This window comes from Saccostrea echinata, unplaced genomic scaffold (genome assembly GCF_033153115.1).
Source record: "Saccostrea echinata isolate AGI-Se365-2 ecotype Australia unplaced genomic scaffold, CSIRO_AGI_Sech_v1 ptg000009l, whole genome shotgun sequence".
Classification (NCBI taxonomy): domain Eukaryota; kingdom Metazoa; phylum Mollusca; class Bivalvia; order Ostreida; family Ostreidae; genus Saccostrea; species Saccostrea echinata.
The window spans coordinates 36048592-36072760 of record NW_026889758.1 but is presented as its reverse complement, the minus strand read 5'-3'; the positions used below and the strand labels follow the sequence as shown (position 1 = coordinate 36072760).

General features: G+C 34.1%; 1 protein-coding gene across 2 annotated transcripts in view; it reads right to left on the bottom strand.

Moving 5' to 3' along the window:
- The window catches only part of LOC133182302 (DNA polymerase subunit gamma-1-like), a 48041-nt gene that overhangs the window by 13266 nt on the left and 10606 nt on the right, over positions 1-24169 (bottom strand). For both annotated transcript variants that reach the window (XM_061317086.1, XM_061317087.1), the window contains exons 4-20: positions 22541-22701; positions 22024-22219; positions 21696-21851; positions 19290-19433; positions 18900-18979; positions 18313-18495; positions 17911-18004; positions 17695-17783; positions 17038-17274; positions 15729-15909; positions 15528-15590; positions 15161-15315; positions 14872-14925; positions 8071-8188; positions 7108-7240; positions 6689-6795; positions 1810-1946 (exon numbers count right to left, since the gene is read on the bottom strand). In XM_061317086.1, the coding sequence (XP_061173070.1) occupies positions 1810-1946; positions 6689-6795; positions 7108-7240; positions 8071-8188; positions 14872-14925; positions 15161-15315; positions 15528-15590; positions 15729-15909; positions 17038-17274; positions 17695-17783; positions 17911-18004; positions 18313-18495; positions 18900-18979; positions 19290-19433; positions 21696-21851; positions 22024-22219; positions 22541-22701 (2288 nt within the window). The remainder of the gene's footprint in view (positions 1-1809; positions 1947-6688; positions 6796-7107; positions 7241-8070; positions 8189-14871; positions 14926-15160; positions 15316-15527; positions 15591-15728; positions 15910-17037; positions 17275-17694; positions 17784-17910; positions 18005-18312; positions 18496-18899; positions 18980-19289; positions 19434-21695; positions 21852-22023; positions 22220-22540; positions 22702-24169) is intronic.

Here is a 24169-nt window from a genome sequence, read left to right as displayed (position 1 = left end):
TAGTTCTTGAGAAGATTTTTAAAGCTTTTCCCAATGTATTTCAATGTTGAACTTTGATTCCTTATTAAGACCAAACCCTACCCCTGGTGGCCATAATGTGAACAAATTAAAATCTGCACTACCTCAGGAAGCTTCCACATACATTTAAGCATTACTGGTCATGTGGTTCTTGAAGAGTTGATTTTAAAGATTTTTCCTACGTATTTCGATGTAAAACTATGATTCCCTACTGCAGCCCAACCCTACCTCTAGGGGCCATAATTTGAACAACTTAGAATCTACATTACCTCAGGAAGATTCCACGTACATTTAAGCTTTTCTGATCTTGTGGTTCTTGAGAAGATTTTTTCTTAAGTAATGTAAAACTCTGATTCCCTATTGTGGCCCCACCCCTACCCCAGGATATTAACAGTTCACATTCTACACCTCAGAAAGCATCAATAACAAGAGGCCAATGGGCCACATTGCTCACCTGAGCACTTTGGCTAAGAAAAAGCAGAAATCAGTTCAATATTGAAAAGTTTAAATAATGCAGTTCCTACATTTGATCTTCTATTGAGGCCTTGTCCTACCTCCAGGGACATGATTGGCACACATCTGAAAATACTCTACCTGGGATGCTTCTTAATTAATAAAACTGGCTTTGATGTTCTTGAGAAGAAATATTTTACATGTATTGAAATATCCCTTATACATGTATTCTTTTCTTATAACTTTGATCCCCTGTTGTGGCCCCACCCAACCCCCAGGCTAGGGGTCATGATTTGAACAAACTTAAATCTACACTACCTGAGGATACTTCTATATTAATATGACTAATCATGTCTTTGCTGTTCTTGAGAAGAAAATTTTTCAAGATTTTTCCTATATACATTGTATTCCTATGTGAAACTTTGTTCCCCCATTGTGGCCCCACCCTATCCCTGGGGGTCATGATTTGAACAAATTTGAATCTACATTGTTTGAGGGTGCTTCCATAAAAAATATGACTAAACATGACTTTGCTGTTCTCTAGAAGAAAATTTTTTCCTATATATTCCTAATTTCCCATGTGAAACTTTGATCCCCCATTGTGGTCCCACCTTACCCCTTGGAGGTCATGATTTGAAGAAACTTAAATCTACACTATGTAAAGAAGGTTTCACATAAGTTTCAACTTTTTTGGCCAAGTGGTTCTTGGAAAGATTTTTAAAAGATGCCACCAAATTTTCACTATTTCTTAATTATCTCCCCTATGAAGAGGGAGTGGCCCTTCATTTGAAGAAACTTGAATCCCCTTCACCCAAGGGATACTTTGTGTTAAGTTTGGTTGAAATTGGCCCAGTAGTTCTGGAGAAGAAGATGAAATTGTGAAAAGTTTACAATGACAACACCAATGACAGACAATGGACAAATTTCAATCAGAAAAGCTCACTTGAGCCTTTAGCTCAGATTTTTAATGACCCCACCCTATTTTCACCTTTTTTTGATTTTCTCCCCTTGAAAGGGGGCTTAGCACCTCATTTTAACAGTTTATAATCCCTTCATCAAGGAATGCTTTGTACCTACTTTGGTTAAAACTGGCCCAGTGGTTCTTGAGAAGAAGTTGAAAATGTGAAAAGTTTACAGATGGATGAATAGACAGACTGCTAGACAGAAAGATGGATGGACAGAAGGACAGGTGCCAGACAATGGGAGATCAGAAAAGCTCACTGGAGTTTTCAGCTCAGGTGAGCTAAAAATTCAGAAATTTCTTTAACATCAGTATAACTTTTGTGCTATACTATATTTTTTTTGTCATATTTACAAACAAGTATCCTTGCTGCCTACCTTTTTCCTTTGGTTGTTTCGTACAGTTTCTTAGCTTTAGCAGCTGCTTCTATTGGGGTCAGATTGTGATTAAAATTCATTAGCAGAGTCTCAGCAAACTTCTGCCCAGCTCCATAAATGCGACCATAGTTTAAAATCTACAAGGATCAAAATCATATCAAAGCCCGAGATAACGAGCACCACCTTCTGATTTACCTGGTCTGTATTCCCCAGTCAATCAAGTGATTTAAGGTCCATCATTGGGTGCTTGAAATTGACATTTAGTTACTAGTCCTTGTGTATTACTTGTACACCTTGTTTGGCACTTGTGGTGAGCAACAAAAAAACTTTCGGTCTTTTGATGTTTGCCGCAGATATACCAGCGCTATAAAAAAGCCGTATCAATACAAACATTTTAGCTTGGATATAAATATTTGTAGTACATACACATGAAAAGTAATTTTATCTTATAATGATTCAGTAGGATAAAGCATGCTTGTGTATAATAACTTCTTTTTTTTTCTTATACGTGTTAGTAAATTTCGGTTCAAAGCACAATATGATTACATAGGAGATTAAAATTTACTAGTAGATTTAATTTTATTCATTTATTTTTCTTGAGACAAGTTTGTGAAAAATTATGATGAAACTAGAGAAGAAAATAAAATATTGTATATGGTTATAAATGATCGGATATTGAGGATGAAAGCAAAAAGTCCGATACAGTGCCAACTTTGCCTTGACAAGGTATTGAGGTTTTCTTCATCTTTTTTCTACCCAGCATTTCTTGCCACGTGGAGTATTAAAAACATTTTTTGATAGAAATACAAATGTTAACAACTAATATAGATTTCATTTTAAAATTGTTTTAACTACATGTATAATTCAAATTAACTTGAATAAATATTGCAACTCTGAAATCGGCGTTCTCGCAAATTTTTTTTCACCAAAGGGATGATTTGCTTAAAGAAGGACCACAGGACTTTTCATACAAACGGGAATAACTCTAAATATGGCCATGATTGAAGCTCAAATGCTTTTTACGATAATAATAGTTTTAAAAAAAAATTGAAAGGAACAGGCAAGGATTAGTATCTTACTTTTTATTATTATATACCTCTACTGTTATTACTCTATATAAAATGAATACCATAAAACTGTCTATTTCCCTGAGACGGCACTACTTCCCCCATCTGAGGACTACTCCCTGTAAAATCAGAGCTACTCCCTGGAAATACTCCCTCATTAATATTCATAACTATTTTTAACCAATCAAAATGCTTAGTGGGTGGAGCGTTCAAGGAATCTCGAGTCTGTGAGATAATGTTATTAGCAATGCAACTATGACATCAAAACATTTCGACTTGCGATGTCAAAATCATACTGGATTTACAGCAAAATGACGATCAGGATAATTCTTTAAAATATCTACGAAATAATATTCAAACATGTTATTATTTTCCTCGATACTGATGTATTAGATATCTAACAAAATTTTCACTGCCTCCGGAAATAGTTTCCTCCCTCAGGGAACCATAAATTTGCTATCTCCCTCATACCCATTCCATAACTGTATAAAATTAACCTGAAATAATTAATTTTAACGAACTCAATGATATAACAGTATAACACTGTATAAGGTACATACATTTTTACAAAAATCTATGACAATTCTGTTTGTTTGACATTAATTATAACAAGAGGCCCATGGGCCACATCGCTCACCTGAGCATATTGGCAAGGCAAAAGCACAAATCAGTTCAGTATTGAAAAGATTAAGGGGGGAGGGGGGGGGGGGGGCTTGAATTTTAAACTACCCGATGATGCTTCCATGTCAATATAACAAATGGCTTTGTTGTACTTGAAAGGATTTTAAAAAAAATTTCCCATATATTCCTTTGTAAAAATTTGATCACCCATTGTGGCTCCTCCCTATCCCAGGGGTCATCATTTGAACAAACTTAAATCTACACTACCTGAGGATGCTTCCATATCAATAGGACTAAACATAGCTTTTCTGTTCTTGAGAAGGAATTTTTTTCTATATGTTCTTATGTAAAACTTTTGATCCCCCTATTGGGCCCCACCCTACGCTCGGGGGTCATCATTTGAACAAAATTTAATTTCCACTACCTGAGGATGCTTCCATATCAAAATGACTAAACATGATTTTCATTTCTTGAGAAGAAGATATTTTCCTATATGTTCCTATGTAAAATTTTCGATCCCCCATTATGGCCCATCCCTATCCCCTGGGGTCATCATTTTAACAAACTTGAATCTACACTACCTGAGGATGCTTCCATATCAAAATGACTAATCATGGCTTTGCAGTTCTTCATCAGAAGATATCTTCCTATATATTTCTATTTCAGACTTTGATCCTCCATTGTGGCCCCACCCTACCCCCCGGGGGGTCAGGATTTGAACAAACTTGAATCTACACTACCTGTGGATGCTTTCATATAAATATGACCAATTAGGGCTTTGCTGTTATTGAGAAGAAGATTTTTAAAGATTTTTCCTATATATTTCTATGTAAAACTTTGATCCTCCATTGTGGCCCCGTCCTACCCCAAGGGGTCATGATTTGGACAAACTTGAATCTACACTACCTGAGGATGCTTCCATATAAATATGACCAATTAGGGCTTTGCTGTTATTGAGAAGAAGATTTTTAAAGATTTTTCCTATATATTTCTATGTAAAACTTTGATCCTCCATTGTGGCCACGCCCTACCCCCGGGGGTCATGATTTGAACTAACTTGAATCAACACTACCTGAGGATGCTTCCATATAAAAATGACTCATCATGTCTTTGCTGTTCTTGAGAAGAAGATTTTTAAAGGTTTTTCCTATATACTTATGTAAAACTTTGATCCTCCACTGTGGCCCCACCCTACACCCAGGGGTCATGATTTGAACAAACTTGAATCTACACTACCTGAGGATGCTTCCACATGAGTTTCATCTTCCCTGGCTTTGTGGTTCTTGAGAAGAAGATTTTTAAAAGATGCTGTTAATTTTTCACTAATTCTTTATTATCTCCCCTTGAAAGATGGCGTGGCCCTTCATTTGAACAAACTTGAATCCCCTTCATCCAAGGATACTTTGTGGCAAGTTTGGTTGAAATTGGCTCAGAGGTTCTTGAGAAGAAGTCGAAAATGTGAAAAGTTTACAGACGGACGGACAGACAGACAGACAGACGGACAGACGGACAAAATGTGATCAGAAAAGCTCACTTGAGCCTTCGGCTCAGGTGAGCTAAAAATGAAATTATGGAATTTTACAAATATTAGCTATTATTATGATATTTTCTATCAATGTTAAGATCTACTAATTTCATCTCTTGATAAAACATAGGCCAAACAAGCTGTACAGGTAATACTCATGGACTTCCTGTGTATACTGTTGGTGTATAGGGATAAGCACTCTGCGCTATCTGCACGATCATTAATGCCTCCGGGTACCAAGCATGTAAAATTAAGTCCCTCCCCTTACAGAGAAAACAGTACAGTTAAAAATCTCAGCCTTTAAGAATAGATGATACAAATGAAACAAGATGTGTTTGTGAAACATTATGACCCCGATGGTAACACAATTCTGGAGTGGGACGTAGACTACAGTGCAGTAGTTATGCATGGCCAATGTTGAAGTTATTCAAATGTAGGTCAAAGGTCACAGTTGAGGACACATGATCAAAATTTCTGTACCAATTGGAAAGGTCTTGTCATAATGAACACTCATGTCAAATATTAAAACCTTACCCTTGACAGCGCAATAGTTATGGGCTAGGTTAAATTGACAACAGACAGACAGGACAAAAACAATATACCCCTGGGATCTTTCGATCTGGGGGCATAAAAAGACTCGTTATATTTAGTAAAAAATAGTCTCTATAATCTTTTCATACACCTCCGAAAAATATTGACGGTCATTTAATTTTAACTATTGACTGGCAAAGAGAGTTTTCCCACAATACTATCAATTTTGATTCTGATTAGTAGAATGATTTATTGTGGCGTAATGATGCTGTCCTGACTTCCAAAAAAACATAACGTCACAATAATTTTAAGATTCGCTTTCACTACAATCAACATGCAGATAATGCAATGGATAGAATTTGAGTTGCTAAATTATAATGAATGAAATCAAATATTTTAGACTTTCTATAATGTTCAATTTCTTTCTTTTGTAAATCTAAACATTTTTTATCACTTTATATTTACATTTCCAATGTCTTTGTCGGAGATAAAATTACAAATTGTAAAAATACTTTATTTCTACATAAATCTACTGGTTCATCGATAGGTGCGGTTAAAAAAAATCACGTGCGGGGCGGGACAAATAGAGACAGACGCGGGGCTACTAGCATGGGAATTTGCAGAATCAGGAGCATGTAAATATAAGGAATAACTGTAAGATTTTTTGGATTCATGACGATGATCAATCGATTGGCTTGCGTGATAATTTTATGCATAAACGCCTTCGGCGTTTCTGCAAATTATCACGCAAGCCACTCGATTGATCACATTATGAATCCAAAAAATTAGACAGTTATTCCTTAAATAAGACATTATTTTGGTATATATAAAAAGTTTCATTATAGAGAAACTTCGAATGAAAAATGAAACTTTATGCAACTAAAAAGAATTCTAAACTATCAACATTTAAAAAAAACCCAACTTTTTTTGAATTTTACATCCAATTATTTTTCAGGCATCCTTTTTGTAAATGAATACTTCAATCAATTTAACAGACAAGATGAAAGATTGTAAATTATACCTATGAAAGGAGTATACAGACTTGCTATAAATGTCAGCTGCCTTAAAAATCCCTGTAAAAACAGAGCAATCTTAAATAACTATGAGATCCCAGTTTTGTCAATGAGTGTCACACCTTAGCATGGTCCCTGGTGATTCCAGCAGTCTCCGCTGTTTTACTGTGTAAGTCTGTTTTGTCATTTTTATTTCCTTGTAGTGTCATCCAGCCAAATGGGGTAGAACCTAAAACAGGTTCAAAGCTAAAATTTCATTAACTACATGTATATAAAGGAAAATAAGTAGAGCACTTAATGAACAATATAGACTATAAAATGATGTTACACTTGATCAAATATTTTAAAATATTTCATATTCTAAACATTATTCATTATTTCCCATAACATTTTAGTGATTCTTTACAGGTTTATAAGGAGATATATACATGTGCATGGGATGTACATGTAACTTTATATTTAAATCAACAAAAAGCAAATGTTGCTCAATATACTTTGTATTCTAGAAAGGAAGCTTCACAATGATTTAAATATCACCTACCATGTATCTTGTATTTGGAGTCACCAATAATGGCTGCAATCCACAGCTCCTGAGAGTCAACATCAGCCCCCACGAAATGGTACCCTGGGGGAGACTGGATCATTGACTTCATTTCACTACCCACCCTGTCAATCTGCAAGATCACATAGTTCTTAAATGGCTTTTCATCTAAACCTTCTTTTATAAATCTATTTTTTTTTTATTTATACATAATTTCATTCACATAAAGTGAATGGGATTAGGCAGCAGGCATAGACTATTTTAGCCCTCTCCCTACAGCAAGGTCAAGGTAAATACACTGCATTACATTAATTAAACAAACATTTAAAAAATGCGAAGGAAAAAAAAACGGGGAAAAAATACAATGAAGTGCCGGCTTGGAAAAATTGACAAAAGTTATACATGTATATACATTTACATGACAGTGTTCAAGTAAAACGTTTTGTTGCTGCTATATATGCATGTACTGCTTCAAAAATTTGTATATTAATATTGAGTCCATGATCAGGACTACCATATAATAATAATTTAAGTTCAGAAACCTGATTACAGTCAATGATATTTTGAATTGTCTGAAAAAGTATATCTCTATAAGATGTATATTTTGAACACGCGAAAAAGTAATGGTAAGCATCTTCAACAGAATCGATACAGTGTTCACACATTGATGTCTCTGATAAACATTGGCTATATAAGTCTGCCTTCAAATTACTTGCATTGTTCCTTAACTGACAATGTATTATATTGTATTTTCTTATTCCAATATGAAATAGTTCATTACTTTTTTTACAAAAATAAGAATCTATCATAACCATGCAAGAGACAGGAAAGATACTTTGACTCAACAAAAGCATGCAGTATGATAAACAATTTCATTTTGTTAAATTTTTTTCTGGTAACAATTTAATCATACTTTATATTTGATAAGTAGCTCTAGATATACTGAATTTGTCCTTTACTTACATAAGCATTGCTTGCTGTCATCCAAGTCTTCTCCACAGCTCTCCTTGTAATGGTTCCGGCAAATATAACCCTTGGAATGATGGCTCCATAGGCATCATTAACGTCGTAACTTGGGTCACTGAAAATACATACTAATATACATAATCTCTCCTTCAGATTGACCCCTTATCCAATTCATTCTCAGGAATCTGCATTTATATATACATTCCTCACCCATGCAGTCAATATACAATTATTGCTGTTTTTAACGTCAATACAATGACTTGTCCACCTGAGGAGTACAATATTCACAGAGCCAGAAGGGCGAGGTGAATAGGAGTACAATATTCACAGAGCCAGAAGGACGAGGTGAATATTGTACTTTGAGGGTGGATAAATCATAATCATGTAGTTCATGAACCTCATGAATTTTTAAAAATTAAATTCATTTCTTATATTTACATTATTTTTATGATGATTTGCCACAAATGCCATTCAATTTTCATTTTTAAAGCAAAACAGTTTGCACTGTAGTTTTGACGTCAAGTAAGGTATTATGACGTAACAATGGAGATATTCATACTCATTCACGGTAGTTCATGAAAAAATGAACTGTATTCTATTTTGTAAAAAATCACAGGGGAAATTTATTGGAAATGTAAATATATTTTTTTAAACTTGACAGGGTTATACCAAATTTTCATATTTTTTGATAATACTTTAAATATCAATTTGTTAACTTGAATTGGATTGATAGGTAGTTCTTTGAGTTGTGACAATATTCTAAACCAATGACGAACATTTGCAGGGAACTATGGGGACCTTTCCTCATATCCTTCTTTTAAATTGGAATGAGAAAGGAAGATATTTATTCTTTTATTCCTTTTATTTACGTAGAAAACCATTTGTCATCTTTATCGTGTTAACACATTTTAGTCAACAAGACAGCGAATTTTCATCGAAATACAAGCGTGATGAGATATCGTGTATTACTATAGTATACGTTTAGATCTAAAGGGTTTATCACTTGTCTTAACATGTATAACTTTTAATCACATTAGGAATGAGATTAAGTCCTTCACCGTGTTAAATCTGAGGTCTGCAAGATGCTGGAGATGAGTTTAACTGCCGTTAAGGCATTATTGCTGACCTCATGTTTTGCCCGGAAGCCATTTTGAAATTGTAAACAAGAAAACAAAATGGATGGTCAAATAATTCTGGACCGATTGAACCGAACTGCAATATCAGTTTAGCATACCGTGAATTGAATTGTTGAAAAATATATCGCGATATACTGTCAAACGGTTTATCATTGTACTCTTAGTAATAACTGAAATGACCATGTACTGCACGTATATATACCTATCGTAGTCTATTCTCATATTTCCAAATAAAACATGGAGGTTACTGGAAACTTATTCACGGTTTCTTTATTTCATATGCTTCCATATAAATATGACCAATCATGGCTTTGCTGTTCTTGAGAAGAAGATTTTTGAAGATTTTTCCTATATCAATAAAAGAGGGAAAAAAAGAGAAGATTTTTCCTATATATTCCTATGTAAAACTTTGATCGTCCATTGTGGTCCCACCCTACCCCTGGGGGTCATGATCTGAACAAACTTGATTCTACACCACCTGAAGATGCTTCCATATAAATATGACCAATCATAGCTTTGCTGTTCTTGAGAAGAAGATTTTTGAAGATTTTTCCTATATACTCCTCTGTTCAACTTTGATCGTCCATTGTGGCTCCACCCTACCCCTGGGGGTCATGATTTGAACAAACTTGAATCTACACCACTTGAGGATGCTTTCACATAAATATGACCAATCATTGCATTGCTGTTCTTGAGAAGAAGATTTTTAAATATTTTCCTATATATTCCTATGTAAAACTTTGATTGTCCACTGTGGCCCCATCCTACTACCGGGGGTCATGATTTGAAGAAACTTGAATCTACACTACCTGACAATGATTCCATATGAGTTTCATCTTTCCTTGCACATTGGTTCTTGAGAAGAAGATTTTTCAATGATGACATTAATTTTTCGCTATTACATAATTATCTCCCCTTGGAGGAAGGCGTGAACCTTCATTTGAAAAAAAATTGGATCCCCTTCACCCAAGGATACTCTGTGCCAAGTTTATTTGAAATTGGCCCAGTAGTTCTGGAGAAGAAGATGAAATTGTGAAAAGTTTACAACGACAACACCAATGCCGACAACGACAGACAACGGGCAAAATTTGATCAGAAAAGCTCACTTGAGCCTTCGGCTCAGGTGAGCTATAAATAAATGTTAAGTTCATCTGGAAGGTAGGGTGCAGGTGAATATACTTTTCATAACTAATTGTATCAAACTGGAAGTTCTTGATATTTTCAAAGTTTATCTGGAAGGTCAAATGCAGGTAAACAAATGCAATTATCACAACTTAGACATTGCACATACATGTATCATTTAATAGATTAATACTGTAAATCACTTTTTATTTGTTAGAACTTTATTTTGGTGTAATTACGCAAGATGGTCTGCTCACAAAAAGTTTATTCTCACTTTTATCAGGTACGGGAGAATTGTAACTTCCGCTATAATAGTGGTATATCACTATTATAGTGAGATTCCGCTATATTTTCAGCCATATTTATCCTCGATTTCATCAAATAACATGCTTGCTGTTTAAAGCACAAGTCGTGGTGGGTATAAAAATGGACACTAATTGGCACCCTTACATGTTATGAATTTTATTTAATTTTCTGCCGATGCGTTTAATAATGCAAACATACTTTTTAAAATGGAAGTTACATTTTTAACATAGCAACTGGTGATTTCGGTAGTATTCAAGAAAGACTGGATCTCAATTTCTCTCAGACATGTGCACAAATTAATGCTTGTAATAATTTTCAAGAAGCATTGAAAGAGGTTTGTCCAATTTACAGAAGGATGATTTGTGTCTGCATGGTAATGGGTATGGATGCCCGTTGTGACAAATGAAAAAAAAACTCATTACATGTATACTTTATTCTGATTGAACCGATTATGTATAGTTCAATTGCAATAAATCGTTATATGAAGAATAAAAGTACTTAATGATTAATTTATTCATAGAGCTATGCATTAATATCGATATTCCGGTATATTGCGATTCGTTAACAAAATATATTGTATTGCGATACGTTTTTCCAGTACCGATATGCCGACAAAATGCTTGGGATTTAGAGTTATAAAGTAAAACATGAATTAAAGATGTCAGAAACGTGCAAACAGTAAAGGTTTCTGTTGTGTGGTTACATTCGTTGCCAAACTGTAGTGAAATAAACTATAACTTTTTCTTTGCTAAAACGTATTTATAAAAGTTTTATACACTCTGCTTTTAAATGGAGGTTAATAAGATAAGAAAAATGCATTAAACTGTTAAAAATATTTCAATACATATTGCAATACAGTTCCTAATATCGCAATATATCGCAATACGAATTTTCCAACCAATACCCAGCCCTATTTATTCATATTACATTTTCATCCAACAAAAATTTCAAGAAATGTAGCTGCACTTTCCAAAAATAAAAGTACGTTTATAATTAGTGATAAAAGACACCACGGAGTATGACAGAACTACTTCATATTTGGATATAGGAGAAAGAGATTGATGGCAAACCAACAACAAACTTTATGATAAACCTGATGACCTCAACTTTTCTATCGTCAACTTCCCTTAGTTATGTAGGAATAACCATTTTTACCTGCATATGGGGTTTCCGTCTCACAGTTGATTTAATATACGCAAGAGCATGTTCTCCGTCCGAACAATTTTAAAACGAAGCAGGCTTCTGACAAATAATGAATCAAGGGTATTCTGAAATCTCGTTTGAAGTCAACACTTCGCAAATCCCATGGTCAATACTATGACAGGCTTATATGCAAATACAATCTGACAAGTTGGGTCGAATGTTGACCGACGACTTTCATGCGAAATTTTCATCTTGAATTGACTATGGATTTTTCTGTTTATATGATTACGACAAACAGCACAAGGCGGGTGTGACCGGTCAACGGGGGGGGGGGGGGGGGGGTTGCTTATCCCTCCATGGCTGCTGATTTCAGAGGTTCGTGTTTGCTCTGCTCAAAATTTATATTGTATCAATGGCCTTTTGAGCTTGATTACTGTTCTATATCTTCATATTTCATTGAAAGTACTTGTTTAAATTCTCAAATTACAAAGTTTTTCTCCTTTTTTTCATTTCTTGTTGCAGAAATAATCTAATTCTTTTATAGTTTTGATTAAGATTTCATAGCCTTTTTTAGTACAGAATGTAGTAAAAATTTCAAGCAATTTAGACAATAAATAAATTGTGCCAAATTTATTCATGTAAAATGTCACTTCTACAAGTAATTCCATGCAAGAAAAAATTTGTCTTTTCCGAATAAGACTAATCGTTTGAACTTCTGGTTTCATCATCAAGAAAAGAAACAATATACTTGGGATTACCTGTAGAAATGACATCTTATAGATTGTTTACGATCTATATCAATCGGTTCAACCAGAATAAAGTATACATGTAATGAGTTTTTTTTTCATTTGTCACAACGGGCCTCCATACCCATTACCATGCAGACACAAATCATCCTTTCTTCTGTAAATTGGACAAACCTCTTTCAATGCTGCTTGAAAATTATTACAAGCATTAATTTGTGCACATGTGTGAGAGAAATTGAGATTCAGTCTTGCTTGAATACCATCGAAATCACTGGTTGCTATGTTAAAAATGTAACTTCCATTTTAAAAAGTGTGTTTGCATTATTAAACGCATCGGCAGAAAATTAAATAAAATTCATAACATGTAAGGGTGCCAATTAATGTCCATTTTTATACCCACCATGACTTGTGCTTTAAACAGCAAGCATGTTATTTGATGAAATCGAGGATAAATACGGCTGAAAATATAGCGGAATCTCTCTATAATAGTGATATACCACTATTATAGCAGAATTTACGTTTCTCCCCAACCTGTTTATTGGCAGGGGATATATAGCATTTGTAAAAAAAAACTTTTTCTCACTTATAAATCTCATGGAGAAAAGGTGTTGTAAATATTATGTGATCTACAGTACATAGTCTTTTTCATCTGCTTCTTTGGCATTACATTTAGGAGCCATAACAGCTCAATATTAAAATCAGAAGGTAAGTAAAATGTGATAAAAATATCAGAAGTTTATGCTTTTTTAAAGTGCAATTTGTAAGAATTGTTACTGAATTAAAATAATGCAACTTCTAAGCATAAAAATTTTAAAAGCGCAAAATTGAATGTTATGGCATAACAGCATATTTTAGGTGTAAAAAGCTGAAAAATTACACCAAAAGCAGAAAGTTGGCAGGTCTGCAATTAGAGAGCTGGGAAGTATTCAATCTTATAATACATGTAGTTATGGATATCTTTAACCAATAGGTACATCTTAAAACATAAACATAAGTTGAATTGCAGATGACATTCTCTTTTTAACTGCCTTGCATGCAATCTTAAAACATAAACATAAGTTGAATTGCAGATGACATTCTCTTTTTAACTGCCTTGCATGCAATATTTGTGCATCAAAAATTTCTCCCAAGACTGTACACATATATTCTTACATGTGTATTTATGTTGCACAGTTAAACACCCAATTTTATGTTAACGCCCCCAAAATCTACATGGTTCAAGATCAATAATATACCGCCTGTCAATCATAAATAAAACGATAGCTACTGATCTGATTGACAGGCCATGCAGCTACCGGTGCTACCTGATGTTCCGAGATAGGATGTTTCGATAACAATTACCTGACTACGCGACAACCTCTTTTCTGTGCCCCACTTGATTTGTCGCTTGGGTCCACAGAAACTCAATTCAGTAACAATATAGCGACCCCCCCCCCCCCCCCAATAAAATGAATCAACACAAAATGGAATAAAATAATTGACAGAAGATAATTAGACACTGATTGCATGAAATAAGTTTGAAAATTATGAAGATTCCTTTTATATTATCACAGGTTTTATCTGTAAAAGCAGATGTTTAAAAAAAACTCACAAATGGTACACATGTTACGTAAATATTGTATTTCGTGTACAATAAATTGGGGACTATTTTTAAATTGCACTATCTTCGGATGGCATTTATTTTTATTTAAGAAATTTAGATTACAAAAATTGGCAATAATTCTTCACCACGTAGTGGAAGAAATGTCAAAATCATAGTTCGGATTTCCTCTAAATTCCTTATTCGTAAATGAACATCGTGGGCACCAGTGTCGGCCAGGGAAATCAATAATTTCTAGATTGTTAATGTACTGAAGAGAAATGGAACTTTTTTTCAATATTTACACGTACAATATACCTTGTAATTATTTTTTACTGACAATTAAAAAATCATTGATATGGTTGCTTTGTAGCTTACACTCTAGTTTTTTTAATATAATTTTTAGTAAAAGGATATTTCTTTATTCATGATATTTTTTTTTATCAAAATATTCGATGAAAATGTTGAGATTATCAAGTTCGTGCAAAAGCATTATTTGGTTTCACCACTGTTTCACTCAGAATTAGACAAGAAACGTGTGTAATGTTGGCCATGATCACCATAAAGACTTCCTGTATAATGCAATGTGTATATGAATTTTTGGCATCTTGAGTATTAGGGCACTCCAGGTAAATAACATCTGTACTAATAAGACCACTCCCTCTTCTCAGGTAACCGTACGGTAAAAAAATTGGGTCTTTAAAGACATAATCTTACGTTTGTTCCATTAAAGTTCCGTGAAAAGAGAAATCAGTGATTTTTGTACCTTGTAACAGTGTCTGGTAGATCTTCTTCATTCAGGATCACTGCCATCTGTCCCCTGTAAATTATTAACAAACTCTTTATAAACAATAAGTGCATGTCCAAACAATCCTCTGTATTTATATGTTCATCATTTTTCTTCATTTGATTTGATTTCATATTTTTTTTACCCAACACATTCACCAGAAATTTGAGTTATACAAATTTGAGTTATACATTGTCCTTAAAAATGTCTTAAAGCATTTAATCTAATCAACTTGATCCTACTAATGAGATCTTAATCCTATACTGACGAGATTCTGTCTTTGTTTTTCTGCCAGTAGGAGCACATCTTGGTCAGTTTCAGTACAGTCTCTGCTGTCACTAAAAGGGACTTCAGAACACCGGTCTCTATTAGGGGAAGGAAGTCCTTTGACAGCGGGTTACCCACATTGCTTCCTTTGCCATCCTATAAACATTGAATCAAAATGGTTCAATCATGATCCTTCCATTTGAGTTTATCCTGATGTTTCTCAAACATTTTTCTTTAGAGTATAAAAATGACTTTTTTATAAAACTTTCTTACAATGAAGAAATTTAAAATGTCAATATGGACAGGATTGTTTCAACCTCAGTCAGACAATGACACTGTACACCCAGTATAAATGATTTCTACAGTACCTTGTGAGGCAATTTTTGGAACCAACAGCCTGGAATCCCAACATCATACTTTGTTTCTTTCACCTGTTGAACAAAGATTCATTGCAGTGACATGAAAAAGATATCACTTGTTAGTTAATTTATATTAAGTTATATGAAATTTAATCACACTAGCAATTAAATCTGTTGAAATCTCCATTTTCTTAAAACTTTCATATTTACCTCTAGGATATCGTCTTTTTTCTTGGCTTGTTTTTTGATGCCCGCCTCGTCCAGATGTTTAGCTCGTTCATTCCACTCCATGTCATCTTTTGCTGTGTTTAACATCTTCTCCATTTCATTGTCAGTCATGGGAACCAGTAAATCTTCAGACACAGATTCCTTACACATCTTGAATAAGTTTCTGTTAGGAAAAAAAATCAACTCAATGTCTGAAAAATCAGGCTTTTTGCCTATAAAAAAAACACATTCACTGATAACCTTCAGCTTCAAGAATTCTTCAAATCACAATTATTAACTCTTTCAACACTGACTAACTTTTATCAACCAACCCCCAGTACACTGAGTAACTTTAGCCATCATTAGAAAATCCAACTGCCATCAGAAAAATCTCAATAACTTCATTTCTTTAAGTATTTTAATAAATGACACATCATATGAAAGATAAGACATTTCTCCTTCAGATGGTATAAAATTTATATGTATTCAAAATTATTTAAGAAGATAGAAGCTCTAATAAAAGTTATTATTTTATATTTTAAATGATCCTATGTAATATCTTGATAAATTTGCTGCTATGAAGTTTCAAAAATCACACATGTTCTTACCATTGTTTAAAAGAGAAATCATTCCCGAGTAAAATGATATGCAATATGTCATAATCTATTGAAAAATAAGTCTGGAAAAATAAATAAATAAAACATGGTGTTTTAGGATATTGAGAAAAGTCCTGGACTTCGTAAAACGTGCTCCGTCTCAGAGCCTTCATAGTCCGATTCCAAGTCAAGTTTCTCCGACTACCTTTCACGACATTGCTTATTACTCATATCTTTATTGTCTAGGAACATTCATAATGTCTAAGTCCCCGTTTTTATATAAGTTTTTGTCGTCAGAAAGATTGGACTTTTCAATGTTAACTGCCATTTTGCTTTCTTCTTTGTTTCCTTCAAGATTCATCCAATTTTCCTAATTTTTCTATGATTTTCGCCATGTGGTCCGCCATATTTGTTAACGGATGTTTATATCAATCTATCCATAATTCATAGGGAAAGATTTTGCACAGAGAATACTTTCTATTTCTAAGAATAAACATGTTTACTTTGAGTTTTCTATCTGAGACCACCACAACGGTCTACCGTGTTGAAAGGAGAAATTTTATCAGACCGTTGTGGTGGTCTACAGTGTTGAAAGGGTTAAATGCCTAAAATTTATTTTCGTACTCAATTGGTATAATTTATACACTATCTTCCAACATGAGTAATAATTTAAGCATGTAAATTCATGATAACAAAAACACTTCATAACAATTTACATGATGGGGAAATTTGACATATCCTCTTCAGCCATGGCTAACTTCTGTCTATCAGCTGCAGCCTTGTGTTTGTCAGGAACTAAAAAACCCCATCCAAATTTGGAATCATAATGTAGGGGGTAGCCCTTGTAGGTCATTCTTAGGAGCTTGGGGGTGATGCGTCGCGAGGTGGTGATTAGGGAGGGACCTGGCTTCCAGTCTTTGGCTGTCTTCTTGGGACATAACTCTCTATACCATCTAAAGAAAAATGCAGAGAAACCATTATTAACAAAAACTTCTCAGTGGACAAATCAGTTTAATTGTAAATCATAGGTGTAATCCAGTCCCATACTTTATAGCCTTTCTTTTACTTTCATTCACAGATTAAGCATTCACATTTGCTCTCATTCTTTCACGCTTTAACACTTTGCACTCCCCACTGACTCAACATTTACTCAATTTGCTCATTGTTTGCTCTTAGTTCAACAACTCATAGTCACTGTTCTCATCTCACTCTTCTAAGTGAAATGTACAAGATCAGAATTCAATCAAAACAATTCAGTTTTCGATTTCTATTCACACTCATTTAGATTGCTCATTGTTGTCACCGTTCACTATCAATGTGTTTACCAATCTTCTGGAGTAGTAGAATTTACAGGACTGTAGAATTTCACTTACGCAGGATATCCAATCATATGACGGCCAACCTTAGGAATTCTGTCTTTTGTTTCCAGGATTTCTTCAAGCACTTGTTCTGGTGTTTTTGCCTTCAAAAAATATCATTTATGAATTTTTACTGGTGCACACTAAATCAACTATTGTCCACAGTATTTTCTTCAAGTCAGAAAATTTCAAAGTTAATTATAGGTCAATTTTGAATCTGGATCTCCCTACCTTATTAGTGTCCTTGGGCTTCTTTTTTGGTTTGTTTAGCTTATATTCATTAACACTCCAGTCTAAATCCCACAGCCAAAGGTCATCTTCATATCTACATATGCAAAAAATGATAACTTTGGAAAAGGTATTGAGACATACAAGTTTCTCAAGACTGAGTGCCCACTAGGGAAGCATTTCCCTAATAAGGCAAATTTTGTATCTACCTTAATACTTATATTTTGATCAAGACAAGACATAAAAAGCATCTGTTATACACCGTACTATAGATCTGTAAATCCCATCAAGGATCTCTCCAGCTCTCTATGACAACACTTGCCTAGAGGGCAAATGTGATCCCCTGGGTTAAATTCATCCAGCATACCCTCATTACTTTCCTCTGAGTGCTTTATTTGCAATTACCTGTTATCGTGTAGTAATTCACAAGCCTCGTTTGCTATCTTTTGGAGCAGTCGAGAAAGCTCATTCTGAAGATCATCATATACATCATCTGATTGGTTGATGTACCTCTCCCAGTTTTGATTGATAGGCAAGTAGGCTGTTCCCATCTCCATCATTCCTGATAGAGTCACTGGGTTTGGGAATCTTCAATATGTATTATACAAACAAAGACATTTTAAGATTTTGTCAATGTCCTTATTATATCACTTCATTCATTACAGTGATCTTCAGAACATTTAGTACATTCAATATGTTATTAAAATCAAATAAAGTACAGTCAAACCTCATTATCTTGAGTTTGATGGGACTGAGAAAAAACTTCGAGATATCTGAGGCTTCAAGATATCGGGGGTAAAATACTTAAAAAATACAAAGTTGAGACTTTCAATTCATTTTGACATATCCATGGTGTTCGAAATGTCGGTGTTCGAGATATCGAAGTTCAACTGTATATAAAACAAGTAATATTATATATGACTTAAAAACCAGTGCTGAATTAAGTTTTTTTAAGCCAATCTTATTATAAATTTAGACATTGAGTAAAATACCTCTCAAGAAATTGTGGCCAGACTTTTCTAAAAACATGCAGAGTTGCTTCCACATCACCAGCACAATATGAACACAGTTCCTGTTGAATCAATACAATTGTTATCAGAAGTAAAAGAAGACAGAATGTTTGTAAATTTTTGTCTCAAGATCACTGAGTAAACTACTGGTACATTGGTTTGTGTAATCAATGTTATGCCCTTGTTAAGACTAGAATGAAATTTTTTACTTCTCAATGTGTGTACATGTACTACATTCAATTACACCAAAACACCAGCAAACTTTCACTATTTCTGAATTGTAACTTATCTCTGGTGTGATATCTTAGCTTTTCTTTCAAATAAACCAACATTCTCTTTATTTACATTATAAACACATAAAAGAACAATCACCTGAAACATTTCCCTGACATCTGCCATGCTACCTTTCACGAACACGTCCCTGGTGGCTTTCTTAAGAGATTCTCCTCCACAGTGGTGCTGGTACACGTCATTCAGATTATTCATAGTACTCTCGCTGGTCCAAGTGTTATCAACCTTAAGCACAATCAAGTTAACTGTCATCCAAAAGTCAGCTGATAAAAATGCACATTTGGAAAAAGGTCATTGCATTGTTTAGGATGAAATACATGTATATTTAAAAATATGACAAAGTACATACACGTGACAGAACTGAAAAATCACAACTGGAGATTTGAAATTTTTCAGCTGGAGTTTGAGTCTCAAAGCTGGAGATTTTTTATCGACATTTTTTCAAATTGCAAAAGACCATACAACCCCCAAAATTCAGGAAAAAATACCTTCTCCCAGTTTGTTACTTTACAAATTTTATTTTATAAAGTTGTTGTCTAGTTTTAAGAAAAATATGATAAAGTTTTTATTCAAATGAAGTGAAATTGAGTATTCAAAATGAAATCAACTCATTTCCTAGTAAATTAATTAAGAGTTAACAGCATCATTAAAACATTGGATAAAATTTTATTTTTGATTTAGTATTGATATATCAACTAGTAAGTGAAGTAAAACATAGCTAGGTCTTATGTAACAAATTCTATGTCAGTAATTTGTTTTTGAATAGAATATGTACAGATGAAAACAAGATGTGTTTGTGAAACACTGATGCCCCCGTATGGCAGCTTATGGTGAAGGTTAAAGTTTCTTCAAATGCAAGTCAAAATCCAGGCCAAAAGATAAAAAATGTTGATACCCAAAGAAAGGTCTTGTCTCGAGGATTACACCTGTGAAATTTGAAAGACCTATATACAACTGTTCAAAAGTTATGGCGAAGGTTAAAGTTTTTTAAATAAAAGTCAAACATCAAGGTCAAAGTGGTTGGTATCCAAAGGAAGGTCTTGTCACAAGGATTACATATGTGAAGTATGAAAGCCCTAGCATCAACCATTCAAAAGTTATGGCCAAGGTTAAAGTTTTTCAAAAGTAGGTCAAACTCCTAGGCCAAGGTCAAAAGGTCAAAGTGGTGGATGGTAACCAAAGGAAGGTCTTGTCGCAAGGATTACATATGTGAAGTATGAAAGCCCTAGCTCCAACCATTCAAAAGTTATGGCCAAGGTTAAAGTTTTTCAAAAGTAGATCAAACTCCTAGGTCAAGGTCAAAGGGTCAAAGTGGTTGATATCCAGAGGAAGGTCTTGTCACAAGGAATACACATGTGAAGTTTGAAACCCTAAGCACCAACTGTTCAAAAGTTATGGCCAAGGTTAAAGTTTTTCAAAAGTAGGTCAATCTCCAAGGTCAAGGTCAAAAGGTCAAAGTTGTTGATATCCAAAGGAAGGCCTTGTCACAAAGAATACACATGTGAAGTTTGAAACCCCAAGCACCAACTCTTCAGAAGTTATGGCCAAGGTTAAAGTCTCATAAAATTTTGCAAAAGTGGGTCAAACTCCAAGGTCAAGGTCAAAAATGATGGTACCCAAAGAAAGGTCTTGTCACAAGGAATACACATGTGAAATATGAAAGTCATAGCTCCAACCAATCAAAAGTTATGGGCAAGGTTAAAGTTGTCAACAAACAGACAGACAAACAGACAAACAGATAAACAGACAAACAGACAGACAGGACAAAAACAATATACCCTCGGGATCTTTCGATCCGGGGGCATAAAAAGTACCCTCTAAAAAAATAAACAAATTAGAGTCAGGAATATTTTAGCAATACCCTGTAGTGTGACCTACATTATAACTGCATCTTTTAATGATCAAAGCAGCATTAGAAGATGGCAACTGGGTATTTTAGCAACTAATTACAATGTTTTGCATTCAGTAATAAACATCAATGGTCTTTTATCAAGTTGATATACATGTATCACTAATTTTTACAACATAATTATACAACCTCATGTTGATTCCTACGAAGCCTACCGCTGTGAAAATTTATTGCACTGGTGTTGTTATCTCAATTTCTTTTCATTCTAAGCAATTATATGAAACATGTTTAAAAAAATATTGCAAAAAATATTTAATTTGAAGAATTTTAAAACACGGAAGATTTAAAAATTAATGGGGAGGGGCGGATGGGGGTGAGATATCGGGAGATTTCGTCTCCCACCAGAAGAATCACATGTATGAAAGTATAACTGAAACTTGATTGTTACATCCACTGTATCTATAAATAAGAAGAGTAATGTTATTGAACAATTTTTTTTTATTTAATTATCTTAGAAATATGTTTATACAGCCTGGGTGAAAAAGTCTTACATTGAACAAAGGAGATCTCTAAGGCCATATAGGTCATATTTACACTTAAGTTTATTTGAGAAGTCTTAATTTAACAAAGTATGTTACCATTTCCCTTCTGGAGTGCTTCATCTCTATGTATTCTCTAACATCCTTCCTGTTTGTTTCCTTCTTGCTGGACTGAAACAGAACTTGCTGGAAGCTGGTCATACCGCACACAGCAATGTGAAGGGACATGGTGTCCAAAAAACGTCCACCGGATTTCTTTTTAAAAATAAAAGATTTTTAAAAGATGTTTATTATCATAAATATTCTCCATTCTTAACAACTTAAATGCATTTTTGATCATCTGTGAACAACAGTGTCTGCAAATCTTTTCGTTTTGAATTTTAAGTCGTACATATTGTATTTATTTTGCAATTCCCTGTTATTCTACCTTAATATAATACTGCTCCTTGATGAATGACCTGTCGAAGCCTACATTGTGACCAATCACCACCTTCTTCCTACTTCCTTCTTTATTTGAACCGTAATTTTGGGCTGGTGACTCCAAGGGAATCAGGTCACATGGCTGTGGATTTTTGGTCCATCGGAATTTTCCCTTCATTACTGCCTCTGAGCACCAAGAATACCTGTTACATGTAATTCTAAGATCTTTAGAGGACTGTTTGAAATCTTATACATTGTACATTTATAAACAAACTTTTTCCTCCTCTCGACTAAATTTCATAATATACATACAATCACGTAAGTTTTATCAAGATAATTGCCAGTAAAAGATGGTTTAACAATTATCAAAATGTTTAATAAACAAAATCACCAAATATAATGCAATTTTGCAAATATTTAAAGATCAAAACAAAATGAGAGCATTGAAAATGATTTGTTTGAAAAGGCTCCTTTATAAAAAAGATTACAAATAAAATCCCAGCTTGCAAGGTGGAACAACAGACCAGTTTGTTGGAGAGAGAGCAGTTGCCAGGGTTGGATAATGTCCCTCTTGTACCAAGACCTCAACATCAAACACCAAGATGTCCTCCTCTGGATATTCCACTGGGGTGCCCCTCCCCGACTTAGCATCATACTTTGTCCAGCCTGCTCTCTGGGACCATTTCTAGGCAAACATTGCACAAAATGCTCCATCAGCTTACTTGATGATATGTACTAAATGTCCACCATTTAGTTTACAAAAAACTCCATGTATATGTCAAAGACACAAATACCTTTTCTTTTGACGATTCTCAGTATATAAAACCATCAAGGACCGTTAAAACTATGTTTCAGAGATGGAAAAGTTTTGTTGAGGACATATAATTGTCTTCATAATGAACTTCTACAGACCCTGAAACGTGCTATTACCCAAAAAAAGCGTGTGACTTTCGTGCGCTTTTCGTTTCGTGCAAACCGTGTAGCGTTTCGTGTAAACCGTGCAGCATTTCGTGCAAACCATGTAGCGTTTCGTGTAAACCGTGCAGCGTTTCGTGTCAGCTCCAAAGCGTTTCGTGCAAACCGTGTAGCGAGCGTGCGAGAAGCGTGTGAGAAACATGCGACTTTCGTGTAAGAACCGTGTGAGAAACGTGCAACTTTCGTGCAAGAATTGTGTGAGAAACGTGTAGGATTCATTCGGAAGTCTTTTTTATTTTAAAGATGGCTATTGATGGATCAACATGTCTTTCTGTGTTGTTTGTAACTAATATTATTCGGATATATCATACCGGTGGTATTTTAAGAGTGAAAAAATACGGAAACAACAAAATAAAATTACTCAGTAATGTATTACAATGTACATATTTGTTTGATTTTCTTTCTTTTTTTTTTACTTCAATAAAGATGGACAGAAAATGTGTTAAAAGTATAATTAATTATATGCACATAAATTTCAAGGTATTTGATTCAATACATTTTTTAAAGGGAGCAATACTGAACATTTTTTAAAAGAAAATTCATTAGAAATCCGGTCATGTCCTTTTCATTCATTTATTTGAATCTCTTCACCATTCTACAATTATGGGATGTAGGATTACAAGAACTATCGGTGATTAATACAAAATAATAGATAAATATGGCAGGCATGAAAAATAAAATGCAAAATTTAGTGTGTTGCTATAAATGTGAAGTATTGGAATTCTAGGTCGGGGAGCACAGTTAATTGATTTTCTTTATAAACGAACATAATTTTCTTATATTACAAGATTGTGATACAAATTATTTTGGAACGATGAGTCATTTATAGTCTTTTTTATGCATAAAATTGGTGGATTAATAATAGTCATATAAATGAATTATAATTCACATGCATCGACAAATACAGGGTTAAATATTTCCGGGAGGGGGGGGGGCATGATCAAATGAAAATACTAACTGATTTTTTGTTGTAAACAAGTCTTTTATTGATGATTTTCTTTTTTAAAATAATTTATTGCTTCTTTCCGGGTGCGCCTGATGCACCCCTTAAAAAAATATTGTAATCTTCTTTATACTTTCAACACTCTTCTTACGACTGTGAACAAGGTCATTTACAACAGAGATCACGGCTTCTGCGTGCAGGGACTGAAAACTTGTTCTGCAAGTATCTCCTGTCA